This window comes from Alternaria arborescens, assembly GCF_004154835.1.
Source record: "Alternaria arborescens strain FERA 675 chromosome Unknown contig_5, whole genome shotgun sequence".
Taxonomy (NCBI): domain Eukaryota; kingdom Fungi; phylum Ascomycota; class Dothideomycetes; order Pleosporales; family Pleosporaceae; genus Alternaria; species Alternaria arborescens.
This window is the reverse complement of record NW_021167860.1, coordinates 1,400,624-1,415,981: the sequence shown is the minus strand read 5'-3', so window position 1 is coordinate 1,415,981 and position 15,358 is coordinate 1,400,624. Positions and strand designations below refer to the sequence as shown.

General features: G+C 49.7%; 8 protein-coding genes across 8 annotated transcripts; 6 read left to right on the top strand and 2 right to left on the bottom strand.

Moving 5' to 3' along the window:
- Positions 1–395: 395 nt before the first annotated feature.
- AA0111_g3189 (MAP kinase kinase) lies at positions 396–1,942 on the top strand (the record flags this gene model as incomplete). Its single annotated transcript, XM_028649045.1, has 3 exons — positions 396–1,055; positions 1,103–1,764; positions 1,813–1,942. The coding sequence occupies 3 exons, from the start codon at positions 396–398 to the stop codon at positions 1,940–1,942; spliced, it is 1,452 nt and encodes a 483-aa protein (XP_028509472.1).
- Positions 1,943–2,805: 863 nt separating this feature from the next.
- Positions 2,806–4,845, top strand: AA0111_g3188 (Phenylalanine--tRNA ligase beta subunit; the record flags this gene model as incomplete). Its single annotated transcript, XM_028649044.1, has 6 exons — positions 2,806–3,120; positions 3,177–3,333; positions 3,383–3,492; positions 3,543–4,578; positions 4,634–4,751; positions 4,800–4,845. 6 exons carry the CDS (start codon positions 2,806–2,808, stop codon positions 4,843–4,845), a joined length of 1,782 nt encoding a protein of 593 aa, XP_028509471.1.
- Positions 4,846–6,083: 1,238 nt separating this feature from the next.
- On the top strand, positions 6,084–6,776 carry AA0111_g3187 (hypothetical protein; the record flags this gene model as incomplete). Its single annotated transcript, XM_028649043.1, has 1 exon — positions 6,084–6,776. One exon carries the CDS (start codon positions 6,084–6,086, stop codon positions 6,774–6,776), a length of 693 nt encoding a protein of 230 aa, XP_028509464.1.
- A 367-nt stretch (positions 6,777–7,143) lies between these two features.
- AA0111_g3186 (hypothetical protein) lies at positions 7,144–8,055 on the top strand (the record flags this gene model as incomplete). The annotated part of the gene is made up of 2 exons (XM_028649042.1): positions 7,144–7,813; positions 7,868–8,055. 2 exons carry the CDS (start codon positions 7,144–7,146, stop codon positions 8,053–8,055), a joined length of 858 nt encoding a protein of 285 aa, XP_028509463.1.
- Positions 8,056–8,242: 187 nt separating this feature from the next.
- AA0111_g3185 (hypothetical protein) lies at positions 8,243–8,773 on the bottom strand (the record flags this gene model as incomplete). Its single annotated transcript, XM_028649041.1, has 1 exon — positions 8,243–8,773. The coding sequence occupies one exon, from the start codon at positions 8,771–8,773 to the stop codon at positions 8,243–8,245; it is 531 nt and encodes a 176-aa protein (XP_028509466.1).
- Positions 8,774–10,793: 2,020 nt separating this feature from the next.
- Positions 10,794–12,931, top strand: AA0111_g3184 (hypothetical protein; the record flags this gene model as incomplete). The annotated part of the gene is made up of 4 exons (XM_028649040.1): positions 10,794–11,263; positions 11,319–11,518; positions 11,581–11,777; positions 11,837–12,931. The coding sequence occupies 4 exons, from the start codon at positions 10,794–10,796 to the stop codon at positions 12,929–12,931; spliced, it is 1,962 nt and encodes a 653-aa protein (XP_028509465.1).
- Positions 12,932–13,774: 843 nt separating this feature from the next.
- Positions 13,775–14,553, top strand: AA0111_g3183 (hypothetical protein; the record flags this gene model as incomplete). Its single annotated transcript, XM_028649039.1, has 3 exons — positions 13,775–14,042; positions 14,098–14,162; positions 14,227–14,553. 3 exons carry the CDS (start codon positions 13,775–13,777, stop codon positions 14,551–14,553), a joined length of 660 nt encoding a protein of 219 aa, XP_028509468.1.
- A 165-nt stretch (positions 14,554–14,718) lies between these two features.
- AA0111_g3182 (hypothetical protein) lies at positions 14,719–15,102 on the bottom strand (the record flags this gene model as incomplete). Its single annotated transcript, XM_028649038.1, has 2 exons — positions 14,719–14,822; positions 14,883–15,102. 2 exons carry the CDS (start codon positions 15,100–15,102, stop codon positions 14,719–14,721), a joined length of 324 nt encoding a protein of 107 aa, XP_028509467.1.
- Positions 15,103–15,358: the final 256 nt, after the last annotated feature.

Here is a 15,358-nt window from a genome sequence, read left to right as displayed (position 1 = left end):
GCTCAGGCGCCGCGTGGGCGCGCAGATGTGTTTAAGTCTCCTGACAAAGCCCTACCCGCACTTCCCAGTCGCGCCTGCCGCCTGTCGAGCCGCACCTGCCTGTGACTCGTGGCCCAACGTCACTCCTGCCTAAACCCGAGCGGCCTCATACTTCACCACACCTCACCTCCTGGCACATTTCCCCTCAAGACGTCACCCGTGCAAAAGACGGTCAGCACACGTCGGTTTACGGCAGCGACCCACTCTGTTGGGACCCAAGACGACCAAAGTGCAACCTCAACACCACCCACATCCCCTCGTTATCTCCGGAGCCAGCATTGGTTGAGAGTCTGTGACAGGAAACCTCGTAGATGCAGTCGTTCAACAACGGGCCTTCGCCTCAACCACAGCAAAACATGTCGTCGCCTGCGCCCCTCCTGCGACCACCCATCCCCGGCGCGCGGCCAGGGAGGAGGGGACCGCCACAGCTTGGTCTGTCCATACCACCGTCCCCGAACGCACGCCCTGTTACCAATGGCGCGAGCGACGGAATACCCACACTGAACGCACCACAGCCCCGCCAGATGCCGAAGCTAAGCGTAGTAACTCCCATGGGCAGCAATAACGCACCACACGAGGGGAGGAACCCGCGGGCCTTGCCGCCCCTCCACATAGGGCCGGGTCTCTCAGCATCAGGCTCGAGCGATGCGAGCGCACACTCAAGATCAGGCAGCTTCGGCGAAGTACAAGCGAATGGATCAGCATCATCATACCACGCAGCGCTAGGTTTTCCTGGGCTACAGAAAGCTACAGATCCCATCTCGGCGATATCACAGGGAGGAAGTGAGGGCGCGCCTTCAATGGAGCGGGCAAACAGCAGCCAGCCACTACCAGACTTGGACGCCATGGCCGCAGAGAAAGGTCGACCATTAGAGGTGGACGATCTAGACGATGCTGCGTGGAGAGCAGCGAGCGCACGAGGAATGATCGAGGAAAAAGGCAGCTTGGGCGAAGGTGCTGGTGGCGCAGTCACAAAATGCATACTGAAAGGCGGAAAAACAACATTTGCCCTGAAGGTATGCATCATCATGTTTTCCAGCTTCTATTTGACTAATCCCTTCAGATCATTACAACGAATCCTGACCCCGATGTCAAGAAGCAAATCGTACGAGAGCTTTCTTTTAACAAGAACTGTGCCAGCGACCACATTTGTCGCTACTACGGTGCATTCATGGACGACAGTACAGGGACTATTAGTATTGCTATGGAGTTCTGCGAAGGCGGATCACTCGATGCGGTATACCGCGAGGTCAAGAAGCTAGGAGGCCGGACTGGCGAGAAAGTGCTTGGCAAGGTCGCTGAGGGCGTGCTTAATGGACTCACCTACCTCCACTCTCATCGCATCATCCACCGAGATATCAAGCCCAGCAACATTTTACTATGCCGGAACGGCCAGGTGAAGTTGTGTGATTTTGGTGTGTCTGGAGAGTTCGGAACCAAAGGAGACGCCAACACATTCATTGGAACGTCATACTACATGGCACCCGAGCGCATCACTGGGCAAAGCTATACCATCACTAGTGATGTGTGGAGCTTAGGTGTGACTCTGCTAGAAGTTGCGCAGCATCGCTTCCCTTTCCCGGCCGACGGAACTGAGATGAATCCCCGCGCTGGGTTGATTGACCTACTCACCTACATCGTTCGGCAACCCATTCCTAAGCTGAAAGACGAGCCTGAGAATGGCATCAAGTGGACAGAGAACTTCAAATACTTCATTGAATGCTGGTATGTAGATTTCTTGTACAGAGTTGGACTTCTGCTAACAATTTCCAGTCTTGAGAAGGACTGTCCTCGAAGAGCCACGCCCTGGCGGATGCTCGAACATCCATGGATGGTCGAAATGAAATCCAAGAAAGTCAACATGGCTCATTTCCTTAAACAAGTTTGGGATTGGAAAGACTAAGCGCGCTTGCATCCAATTGCGAACGCTGTTACGACTCGCGATTATCTTGCTGTTGACGTTGGCGTCACATTGTGTTGCAACATTCACAGTCTTTCATGAGCTTCGAACGGCTCAACTTGTACCTTCAATCAACACACTTGGTCGCATGCTGGGCATCATACCAAGATTGCCTGCACGGAAAACAACCGTACGTGGGAACAAAACTCTGGACTTGTAGCACGGACTGCAATTATCATAAAGCTTGGAGAATATCTTGGTGAAACAAGGATTAGGGCGCGAGTTCGATAAGCGCTGTGTGGAGACCATAGGCATTGACGGCGTCTGAGCGGCTCATGTTGCATACAGCAACCTTTTGCGGAAATGTGATCTATGTACGACTGAATGTTGAGAACCAAATCTTCAAAGAACCTAAATGTACTGACTGAGGCACGACCCGATTTATGAGGACGCGATGAAGGACTTTTTTTTAGACAACAAATTCTACTCGGCTGAATAGGAAACCGTCTTTCCACAAGAATTAATCCTCTATGTTTGCATCGACTTCATTCTTATCCCTAGTGAGTGTATGCTCCATGAGGCTTAGCGCAAGAACCGGTCCGACACAGCTCCGATTGCTCCAAGCCCGCGAGGCTTGGAGTCATATCAAATAATTTACGCCGCTACATCATCTAGTCAGCCAGTCGATTGAGGAAGTGACGGACCTTCAACGCGCTCTTCTATCGAGTAGATCCCCGCGTGCGACTACTGCGACCACGCCAACCGCCTGAGAATTGCTCCTTACTCCCAACCTACCCCTCCAAATACCCCACCATCGCACACGAGAATCGCGCCAAAGTCTCCTGCAGACCAAACAATCTGCCAAAATGCCGACGATTGGAGTAGATAAGGCGGCTCTTTTCAAGGAGCTAGGCAAGGAGTACACCTACCAGGAGTTCGACGACCTATGTTTCGAATTTGGTATCGAGTTGGACGAGGACACCAGCCTGAGCACCAAGCCAGAAGATCAGGCGCAACCACCACAACTCAAGATCGAGATCCCTGCGAACCGATATGATATGCTGTGTTTCGAGGGTATTGCAATGAATCTTAAAGTCTTCCTTGGAAAACAGAAGTTGCCCAAGTGGACCGTCACTGCGCCCAAAGGAGGAGAGCTTGAGGTGTTGGAAATCAAGCCCGAGGTATGAAAGTTGTCTGTATGGAAGTAGAGCAGTTGCGCTGATGATATGTCATACAGACAAAGCAAATACGAGAGCTCTGCTCTGGTGTCATACTACGAGGCATCACCTTCACGAAAGAACGATACGAGTCCTTCATCGCGTTACAAGACAAGTTACATTCCAACCTGGCGCGTCAAAGGACGCTGGTATCCATTGGAACGCACGATCTAGACAGTAGGTGGTCCTGCATGTTTATTTTGCGGCGATGTCTAACAAAACATAGCAATCAAGGGCCCTTTCTCGTACGAAGCGCTACCACCAGAGCAGATCAAGTTCACACCTCTTAACCAAGACAAAGAGATGAACGCAAAGGAACTTATGGAGTTTTATGAGGTTAGTAGTTATCTTCTGTTTCTACAATCTGTGTTTCTGACCTTGAGCAGAAAGACAAGCACCTCGGACGTTTCCTGCACATTATTCGCGACTCGCCAGTATACCCTGTAATCTACGACGCAAACCGCACTGTCCTCTCGTTACCACCTATCATCAACAGCAATCATAGCAAGATCACACTCGACACGAAGAACGTCTTCATCGAAATCACTGCGACAGACAAGACCAAGGTCGAGATTGTCAACCATATGCTTGTCGCCATGTTCGCTGGTTACGCTGAGTCGATCGAACCTATCAAGATCAACTCACCCCACAATGGAGAGTCAAGAGAGTCGCCAGATCTCTCACCACGGCAAATGCAGGTTGAGGTCGACTATTTGAACCAGGTCACTGGTCTAAACAAGTCTCCCGAGGAGATCTCGGAACTTCTGTCGAAAATGGGTCATGATGTTTCACCATCTCAGTCTGACAAGAACATCCTTGATGTTTCTGTCCCAATCACTCGGGCAGATATCCTCCATCAAGCCGATATCATGGAGGATTACGCGATCGCCTACGGGTTCAACAAATTGCCGCGGGTGTACCCTAACAAAACTGCTGCGGTCTCAGCACCATTGCCGATCAACAAGCTCGGTGACATAGTTCGGATAGAGTCTGCATCCTCAGGATGGACCGAAGTCATGCCTCTTATCCTCTGCTCACATGAAGAGAACTTTGAGTGGCTAAATCGGAAAGATGACGGCAAGACGGCAGTCAAGCTTGCAAACCCCAAGACCGCGGAGTATCAGCTCGTCCGAACATCGTTACTACCAGGTCTCCTCAAGACAATCAACTCCAACAAGCACCATTCGGTACCCATGAAGATCTTCGAGGTCAGCGATATTGGTCTTGTCGATTTGGAGCAGGAGAGAAAGAGCAGGAACGAGCGACACTTCGCTGCAGCTTTCATGGGCAAGACAAGCGGCTTCGAACAAATACACGGTCTGCTGGACAGACTGATGCTTATGCTCCGGTCGGCGTTCCTTACGCGGGAAGACGGCCTCAAGAACGAACAACTACAGGGATACTGGATAGAAGAGGTTGATGGTAAGTGCACGCTCTCGGTATTCAGAATACGTATAGGTTTACTGATTCGTCATAGATCCAACCTTCCTTGCTGGACACTCGGCCGCTATTAAGCTGAACCTTGGTGGTAAGAACCACACCATTGGTGTCTTTGGTATCTTGCACCCGAGTGTGCTTCAGAAGTTCGAATTGCCGTAAGTTCATTCAAAACGGTACTGAATCAGAAACTGACAAATATACAGATATCCCGTGAGTACGCTGGAGTTCAATCTAGAAGTCTTCTTGTGAGATGCCTCACATCCGCCCTTGGTGCAGTCTTAGAACACTCTTTCTGGCGCAATAGATTACTAGATGTCACGCTCGAATTGACACGATATGGTCTGCCACCTGCAAATGCTGGACTGAAATCGTACGAAGCATCGCATTTGTTTAAAGTTTACCAACCAAGCAAAAATGACAAACTCCTTGGCACAGGGTAGCGCGACGCGTGATGCTATCGTCACCAGAAAGATATAGTGCCGTGCGCAATGCCGTGTTAGCCGTCTTTTGGAACACTCGACTATGATAAATCTGTAAAGCTGTGCGTAGTGCTGCACCCCGACTCGATACAGATTCGATAATGATGCCCGTTAGTGTTTGGGGAAGCCTGCAAATTACTAGTTCACGCGTGGTGACGTCACCCCCATCGCATGCAAACATCGAATAGAGCGGGTGTGTCGGCCGCTTCACCTCTACTTTCTTCGGTACATCCTGCAAGAACGATTGAGAGGGCCCGCAAAATATCCACGCGACGTCTTTCGACTTCTGCGAATTCCAGCGTTAAGCGTTGCGTAGCCTCTTTGGAGTGCCGATTACCCGTGCTGCTCGCATCGTTCCTGACGGGGAGTTGGCTTCAGATGTCACTGTGCATGCAGCGAACTAGTATATGAGCGAATAGCAGCCGGCGACCGCGCGTATTCAGGGTGTTCACATTGGTCTGGTAGGGATTCAAGTAGCGTCCAGGGCCGAAGCATTTAAGCAAGCGTGTCCAAGCGGAGACTTGTCAAAGGCTAAGAGCACCGAGATTCGATGGCTGGGCGCATAGTCTTCTAGAAGACAGACTAGTACTTACGAGAAGCTCACTCGAAAGCTGGCTCATGGCCAAACAAAACCTCAGGAGCTTTTCCGAAGGTGTTTGTGCCGTATACGCACCTTACCTTCTAGACTTCTGATGGTTGGTGCCGGCATGGCATTCTCCTCTGTACCTAACAAGTGGTCTACGTCGTTTGTGACGATGGTTATGCTTCTTGCTTCGCGATCTTGGTTCGATTTTTGCTAGTGAGTAGCCGCCGATATCGAGGGTAGCAAGTGTGTACCCCGTACCCAGCAGTGGCATCCATCCACCGATATTTCTGTAGGTATATATATTGAGTCCCTTTCTGTATACACTGCCAGTATGCACCTCTTCAGAACTTTATATCAGCTTCAGCTTCTCAATAAGAATACTTTCCTTCGATACCATACCCGTATCCATTCACTACTTCAACATGTCTCCTCGCGCAGTGCACTTCATCCGTCATGCCGAAGGCTACCACAATTCGGAACACAATGAGAACATCCCCGACCCAGACCTCACTCCAAAGGGCAAAGAACAATGCAAAAAGCTTTCACAAACATTCCCTTACTTTGATCGCATCGACTTAGTTTGCGCGAGTCCTATTCGCCGCGCTATCCAGACCGCACTTATCAGCATGGACCCTTGGTTGCAGTCTGGAAAACGCAATATTCTAGCTCTACCCTTAGCCCAAGAAGCCACGGACCTGCCTGCGAACACACCAAGCGACGTGCAGCGCCTTCAGAAAGAATTCGGCGATGTGTGCAATTTTCACAGGTGTTTAGACGTCTACACCGATTTTAACACGAAGAAGGGGAAGTGGGCGTCAGACGGTGATTCGTTAAAAGCACGCGCGCTTGAACTTCGCCGCTTCCTACGCGACTGCGACGAGCAGGAAATTGTCGTTGTATCGCACGGTGATTTCCTACATTATGTTTCCGGGGATCTGGATGAGAATGATTGTCAGACTCATGGAGATTGGCAGAACACGGAGACGAGGAGTTACCGATTCTACCCGGTCGGTCACGAGGATGCTTTATTGCAGGAGACGGAGGAGAGCGTGAAGTTGAGGCACGCAAGTGGACCTGGGCAAGCGATGGGATCTGGCGAGAGTAAGACACCGTGAGATAGGGCGATTGGAAGTGCTGGATGGTAGAATAGCGATTCTACTATGATTTTCGATCTTCTGCGAAGTTGAGTATGGATAGTGATTACGAGTCAGGAACAGCAATATTGCAAATTATTCCATGACTTGCGAATTGGTGAAAGTGAAGAACATAGAGATACTTGTTCCCCTTCGCAGCTACCCCACAAATAGATATTCGGCGAATCTTGCTACATCCAGTGGCGCTAATCCCGGAATCACCTTCCACGAAGAGCAAGATCGCGGCTTTGTATCTCAGATGACGGACCGTAACCTTCGTAACATTAGAAACACTCAATCATTATAACATGGAAGCCTTCATCTCAACAAGCATATTTTCGATTTCCACATGTTCCCCAACATCGCCGACATCCTCGAATCCGCTCCCACTACAACCCTCACCTCAACACCAATCACTCCTGCATCTGAGATCACTATGGCGAGTGATATAATAACGCACATCGTACTCTTCAAATACCGGCAAGATATATCATGGTCAGATCTAGAAAGCCATTTCAAGTCCTTCATGTCACTACAGCAAAAATCGCTAGACCCTCATACTGGTAAACCCCTCATACAGTCGCTCAAAGCTGGCAAGAACAGATCATGGGAGCCTTTCTCGAAGGGCATGACACATGGCTTCGTGCTCGAGTTTGCGAACCAAGCGGATTTGGACTACTACCTCACAACCGAGCCTGTGCACAAGGCCTTCTCCCAGGCCGCGAAACCGCTTATCGAGGACAGCTTAGTGATTGATATCAAAGATGGTGTGCTCTTTGGCTCACCGGCTGAACATCCATCAACAAGAGAGGATAGAGTAAGAAGAGGGACATGTCATTGCGAGAGCATTCACTGGACAGCGAAGCTTGAGAATGCTGAGCATGTGCTTTGCCACTGCTCAACGTGTCAAAAGCTCGGTGGCGGTCCGTACTCATGCAATCAAATCATACCGAAAGAAGAACTGCAGATCATCTCAGGCGAAGAGAACATCAGACAATATCGTTACAAAGGCGCCAGCGGTATGTTTCGTTTTGCCGCGTTGGTGGAGAGAGAAAAGGAGCTGACGGGGTTAGGTAAATTCGTGCGATGCTATTTTTGCAAGATTTGCACGAGCCATATCTACCATCATCAGGATGTCATGCCGGAAAAGATTATTGTCCGTACTTTGTTACTGGAAGGTGGTGAGAATATGCCAGCAACTGCTGAGATATTTGGCGAGGGAAGGTTAGCCTGGGTACAAGAGCTTTCGAAGCAACTATGAGCGGTGACTTGGTAAGGTGCAGAATAGGAAAACTCTCAAGTGGAACATAAGCATATTTTCTTTTGGACTTCCTTCCAATATCTACTACAAATCCACGACAATTGGTGTTAGTGATATACGTAAGCTCAACTCTGCTGCACTGCCAATTGCACCTGGTATCTAGCCATCATCCCTCCTGCTCCGTCTTTTAAAGCAGATCGCGAGGTCTTTGTTCGCCATTCGTACTGTTCGAATCCTTCTCGTGGCTGTTGTCCACTGTCCACGCAACTGTCTTTGTGATCATCATTGGATCCCCATGTTGTGTGTTCCTTCTCGTAATGTGCTCGTCCTCGCCCGGTACATTTGTCAGCTCCAATTCATCAATCTCCTTGAACGTGCTGTGCGTCTTCGCAGTTCTCGTGAAGCGTTTCGACCGAGCATCCCCCTGAGAGCCGGCTGTGGGGTACATGTACCCGCGATTGCTTGATTCATCTGCATTCCTAAGCGAAGGGATGCAGCAACTGAGAATGTACTTAATTGTTGGGCCACATGTCCCGACAATTGCGAGTCCAGATTCGATGTTTGAGAGGGTGTAGCCAACTCCGTATGACCCATCTTCCGTGGCCTCTCTCAGTACAAAAACTTTGACAAGGACACTCGTGCGCACCGCGCCGACCACAGTGACTAGAATTCCGAAGGACAGAAATGCAATGACCATGAGCTTACGACCAAGAGGCATTTTCAAATCGTGTAATATCCATGAAGGCATGAGCAGGATTAGGACATCAGTCGTGAGCACAATTGACGACGTGCTGACAGTGTAGGCGCCAGCATCAACGCACCGTCCTTGAATACTGGGATTCCAGTACTTAGATATTGGATTGCATTGCAGAATGCAGGCGAGAGGTGCAGCAACGGCGAAACAGCCGTTTATGATAAGTGTTCCCCATAGACAAATGTTTATCCACTTATTCTGCGATCGGAGCTTGATGAGTGTCATTAAGAAGGAGGCCTTAACCAAGGCGAGGATGGGATTGTAGATGATCGAGTTCGCATAATTCCACTGCGAATCCGTCAGAATTATGAATATCAGGCGACGACGATGATGCTACTTCGTAACGCACCTTCATCATCACGATCGGATCGATTGCACCATCAGGGATATCGTGAGTATGGTAGCCATAGTAGCTGGTGAGAATATCTGTCGAGTGTCGTTAGCTGTATGCACACATCTATTGCTAATACGGAGTGCGAAACGAGAAAATACTTACAACCACACGTTGTGAAAGAGAGAACGAGGTTCAAAAACTAATGTACAGTACACATATTAGCTAAAGATACTGGAGATCACCATGAACCGGGGCGGTACTTTACAGTCGCAATGATCAAAAGTAAATCTTCTGAGTAGTGTGTGAGTAGAGATGTATGTTAAACCACTGAACAAACTCACCAACACCCAACCTGCCTCCTTTAAGCCTGAGTACAACACGTACGGACACTATCACGACACAGCAAACGCTTGGAAAGATCGCCAAGAATAAGTTCACTGGCTGTAAGCCTTTGTTTGCCATGGTAGAAATTTGTGTACGCAGAAGAAACGCAAAGTATAAAACAAAGCAAGTATACCGAATTTTGGAACCAGGCAGCATCTCGGGACGGTCGTTCTTGCAACCAAATGACTGAAATTTCCCTCTCCCGCTTCCGTCTCATCTCTATTACCCTGGGAGAAGAAGTAAACAGATTCACGAACGGTTGTGATTGGTCAATGTAACAGAAAGCGGCTCACAAATCCTATACGCAAGGGTTTCTGCGATCCTGCTTCACAGAACAAGTACATGAACCTTGGCCATGACCGCTGATTAGACAATCCTCCGAACCTTCCGGAAGGAAGCTTGGCAAAGGGCATCCCTCGTGGACTTGTGATGTCCAATCATAAATCTGGGTAGAATTCTGTGGCGTTCTCTCGGCTTTATATTCTCCTTCAAAGTTTCCGCGGAAGCAACTGCTTAGAAGTACAGTGAATGGCAGGTAATTTTTTGCTTCAGCTACTTGAGGCGGAAACAGATTGTGTGAAGTATCATGGGACGCTTCGTGTCGTCTTCGCGGCATCCTGGACTCCATTCGGCATGGTTTGTGGACCACATGCCATGAGTGACCCACTACAGGTTCGACGAGAACATATGAGGCCGTCTATCAAGCCGCTGGATGGTGATCTTTGCTTCATATGCCCTCCATCACACCTGCATCCTGCAGTTGGCGCAGCTAAGAATATTGTGGGGCTCGAGGCGGCTGAGAACCCTGAGCCAAACCTTTCTTCGCTTGAGATATTCCAATCTCCAAATCGCAACGATATGCTAAAGCCGAAAGCCCGAAAGTATCTTCATTATATTTTGACGATCAAAGACGGACCCGGGAAGGGCTTTGGCGTACTTCTATTGGTGGAATAGCCGCCACCGAGCGGGCGGGTCGCATGGGGAAGAGGGAGATGGAGCGAGGGGCGGCAGCTACACTCGGACACGCTTTACGAGTAATGTAGGTACAACGACCTGCATATTGCTGCTGCATAGAACGCAACGATCCCTCCGACATTTGCCTCTCAGGTACCGCCTGCCATGTGGTTCGACACATAGTCCTCGAACGAATCCTTTGGCCTAGCGCCATGTGGAAATGAGTTCATTTATTAGGGACACCTCACGTAGACATGATTTGCTTTTCCGTTGCCGACACTTTCGTTCTTGCTGAGCTGCAGTTCTTTCGCTATGTCTGCACGTGGTCCTTTCTTGTTTCTTGTTGCAAGAGCTATCGGCGCCCTTGGCAGCCCTGTCGCCATACGCGATGTCGCACCTGCTGCTGCTACGGTCTCTGCGGACTCTCCTGCAGGCGTTGCTCTTTTCCCCCAGGAGGCAGTTCAATTGACCGACAAGGTACTGAAGACGGCAGAGAGCCAAACCAGCGAGGTTGATGTGAATGCACTCTTTGGATTCGATAGCGGCAATGAGACAACGGCAATTTCAAAGCGTGCACTCAGCAGCGGTCAATGTAAAGCCTTTCCAGGTGATCCAAACTACCCGAAAGAGTGGGTATGGTCTATCTTCGACCTCTTACTCGGAGGAGCACTCATCAAGACCACTCCTATCGCCGCGCCTTGCTACAAGAAATCAGCCTGGGATAACTACGACGAGATGAAATGCGCAGACATATCAGCCAGATTTACTACAGCCGATCTCCAGTAAGTAAAACTCCACATGTAGCAAATATTACTGTTCACTAACCTTCATGATCAGCACGAGTGATCCAACCTCCATGATGTGGCCTCTCTTCCAGGGTCGTACATGCATGCCAACCGACGATCCCAGTGGTACCTGCACACTAGGTGGCTATGCCTCTTATTCCATTGATGTCGAGAACGTTGCCCAGGTGCAACTTGGCGTCAATTTTGTTCGCAACATGGACTTGAGGTTGACTGTTAAAAATACTGGCCATGGTAAGTGTCCCTTGTACGGATTGTATGTGAGACATATATTAACTTCACACGCTTACATTTAGACTATATTGGAAAGTCGTCTGGTGCTGGTGCTCTTAGCATATGGACACACAATCTTAAAGACATCCAGTTCATCAAGAACTACAAATCCACAAAGTACAACGGCCCAGCTTTCAAGGCTGGTGCCGGAGTCCAAGGGTTTGAAATCTTGGAAGCTGCTCGTGACCACGATGTAACTGTTCTGGCTGGTATCTGTGAGGTAGGTTTTGTAAAGGCATACAAGATATTAGGCGACCAATTACTAACGTTCAAATGTAGACAGTTGGATGGAGTGGCGGCTATGTCGCCGGAGGTGGCCACTCACCTCTCGCATCCATATACGGTATGGCTGCTGATCAAGTTCTCGCCTATGAGGTTGTCACCGCTGATGGACGCTTCGTGACTGCCTCTGAATCTGTCAACTCTGATCTCTTCTGGGCCCTTCGCGGCGGAGGAGGTGGGACTTTTGGCGTTGTTACGTCTGTCATCGCTAAAGCCCACCCCAGAATCCAGGTCACCAAGTCCGTCTTTTCATACCAGGCTCCGGTCAACGATTCCGAAAACTTCTGGAAGGGCGTCAACGCTTACATGAAGCGCTTCCCTGAGTTTACTAATGCCGGTACCTATTCGTACTTCTGGATCTGGAATTACGGCACCTCGCTCGATTTCCAGATGACTCCCTTCTTTGCGCCAAACCATACCATTGAGTCTTTCAATGCGCTGACTAAAGACTATTTCGATGACCTCAAGTCGTTCAATCTCTCGGTAACCCCAAACACTACTTACTATGAGGACTTTTACTCTGCCAACAAAGGATCATGGGGCGCAGATACTCTTGGTGTGACCAACATTCGTCAAGCTACCCGCCTTTTCCCAAAGAGTCTTTGGGAAACCGAAGCGAAGTTCAACTCTTTTTACACCACGATCAAGGACACAGTGATGAAGGGCCACACTGTCGGTGGCTACCATATGGCTCCAGGAAATCCCTCCAACGTCGACAATGCTGTCAATGAGGCGTGGCGTAACACCCAATCTTTCCTCATCACTGCCAATCTGGTTCCCGAAGATGCCACGGCAGCTCAGTTTGCAGAAGCTTCCGACTACCTTACCTACGACATCATGGACTCTTGGCGTGCGGTTGCTCCAGCTTCCGAGGGTGGCGGTGTGTACCTCAATGAGGCGGATATTCAAGAGCCAAACTGGCAAACCGACTTCTACGGCGCGAACCACTACCCTAAGCTCCTCGAGATTAAGAAGAAGTGGGATCCAAAGGGTGTGTTCTATGCTACCACAGCTGTTGGCAGTGAGAATTGGGTTGTCAAGGATGGCGATCAGGGCGCTCAAACTCAAAATGGTCGCTTATGCCGTGTATAGTTTCTTGTTTTGCGATGTTTCAGGGAGATTGTCCAAGAGAGCTTGTTACTGCTAGCCATGGTATCAGTGAACATGGAACTTTGTAGTCACCCTGCACCGTTCCTAAGATGCTCTATTCTTGCGTGAGGTGGTGTTCACTACCAACTGGGTACCCTGATTTTGATCTCCGTCTGTCTGACGTTGACTGTTCCGAGAGTCTCCAGAATGTTTGTGTCTAAGAGGTGTTAGTTTAGATCCTCTCACGTGATTCACATTCACTTATCAGCGCCCCCCTCCCACTATATATACCCAGGCTTCCTCCTACTTACATTAACCAACACTGCATCTCTTCTTGCTCTACAAGAGGGGCTCTCGTGAATAATGTTATTTTCGCCTCTTAACGCGTTGCACCCTCCCCACCCACTAGCGCAAAACAACAGACGCGTCGCAACACAACGTCACAAGCATGGGTTATCGACCGCGTTGTTAACCCCTTCCCGCCCAGCTCCGGTCTTTTGCTTTAAAGGCATCTCTCTAACGTCTTACCTTGTCTCGATTCCTGTTGACGAATATCGTTGTTAAACATCTTCCATACATCATCAGACGTTCTCAGAAAGATGGCGCCCGCGTCAGATCAGGGCGTACCGATCAGTAATGAAGCCAGGCTGCTTTTCGAGCTTGAAAACGGGCTGGTGACGGACAGTTGCGATGTTGTGCGGTATACAGGATTTTCTTTAGACGCAAATTGTTCACCTTACATCTCATTTACGTTGTGCGCGTCAAAGCGCAATAAATGTGTCGCGCAAGTACAGTATCTGATTCATCTGTAGGCGTAAGATACGCCTCTTGATTGATAACGGTGAGATGAAAGTCGGCGAGTTCCAGAAAGAGGCGAATATCACTCCCGATGCATATTCGCGTTTCATGAGCCAGCACGAGAAGGACAAGGGATCCAAATCTTCCGTATATCTGGTAGCGTGGGCATTTTTCAAGACGCGCGAGATCCAAGGCATCAAAACAACCCCGAACAAGAAGGCGAGGAGTAGCCAAGGACCCGCACAAAAAGATAGCGTACCCAGTATTGACGACATCGAGCTTGACGGCGAGAAGGACGATAAAGTGCCCTTATTCGGTGAGCTTCGTGACTTCACTACAAGAAAGCTATATACGGAGAATTTGGTGAATAGACACATGCGACGACGTCCGTAAGAAGATCAACGCGCACCTCAAAAAGCCCGGTGTAACACAGGCGGTAAGTTGTAACTGTACGAAACGCATGTGAGACATACACTAACTTCGTATCCTCACATATGTAGGCATTCCTTCGCGCAGCCTCCACATCCTTCCACAATCCGCCCAAGACCCTCAACGCCCGCGAACTATCTGCTTTCCGCAGCAAGAAGGGAGCATTGAACGGCAATACGTCTGGTGTGTTTTACGGTGCTTATGTCTACTTTGAGAAACTGCGTATCGAAGAAGGCAAGCCCAAGAGCAAGAAGAGGCAAGAAATGGGAGAGATACATGCCAAAGATGGCGGTTTGGATACGAAGCGCATGCAAGACAGGCTCCTGACATTGGCGGGGGATCATTGGCACCATGACGCTTACGGGAGGACCATTCTCAACGGAGAGGTTCTGCTTTGAGAGCGTAGAGGAACAGGTGCTTTGCTCGCTAATGTATTTGTTCGATATGCCGCAGTAACAGACTGGTATGTACATGACGCCCAGCGTGTGTGGGTGTCGGATGAAGCTCAACGCCATGAACGCCGATGCTTGAATGTGTGAAGTCGCCGCGGTAGTATAAAGCGATCATAACGTTGCTGCTGCCTCAACAGCTCCAGCGAGCTTGAATGTCTTGGGACTCGAAAAGACGACTTCGACAGGGTACTTCCATTCCATGAATTTGGCCCATCCTAGAAATTCGTTAGCAACCTGCAATGCATCCGTCCTCGTGGATATGGAAGATGACGTACCCCAGTAAGCAGCCTTTCTGCCAAAGTATTTGCCCAGATATGGCACCATGACCATGGTCAACAATAGCTCCAGTTGTTGCAACGACTCTTTCCATTCCCGATCTGCATCCGACATATACTCTTCTTCGTCGGCTTCGGAGCTCGTTGCGGAGGACGGTAATGAATCGATGTCGTCGGGAGAGTCTGGCTCTACGAAGCTCTCGCTGTTGCTCATCGACATGGCGACGACGGTGTTGGGCGAACGAGAAGGAGGATAGACGTATGGCTCGCTCGGCAGGCTAACGTAGCAGCATCGGCGGAAGGAATAGGGTCGCGACAGTAGATGGAGTAGACGCGTTCGGCCATGCAGTTGGAGCGCTACAGCCAATGAGCGGAGGTGGGGCTTAGCGGCAGCCGGCACGTGACGCAAATCTTGGCTCAGAGCGTTCGACTCACACATGTGTTGCGGCGAACTTTAAGGTGACGGCTCGCCCTAC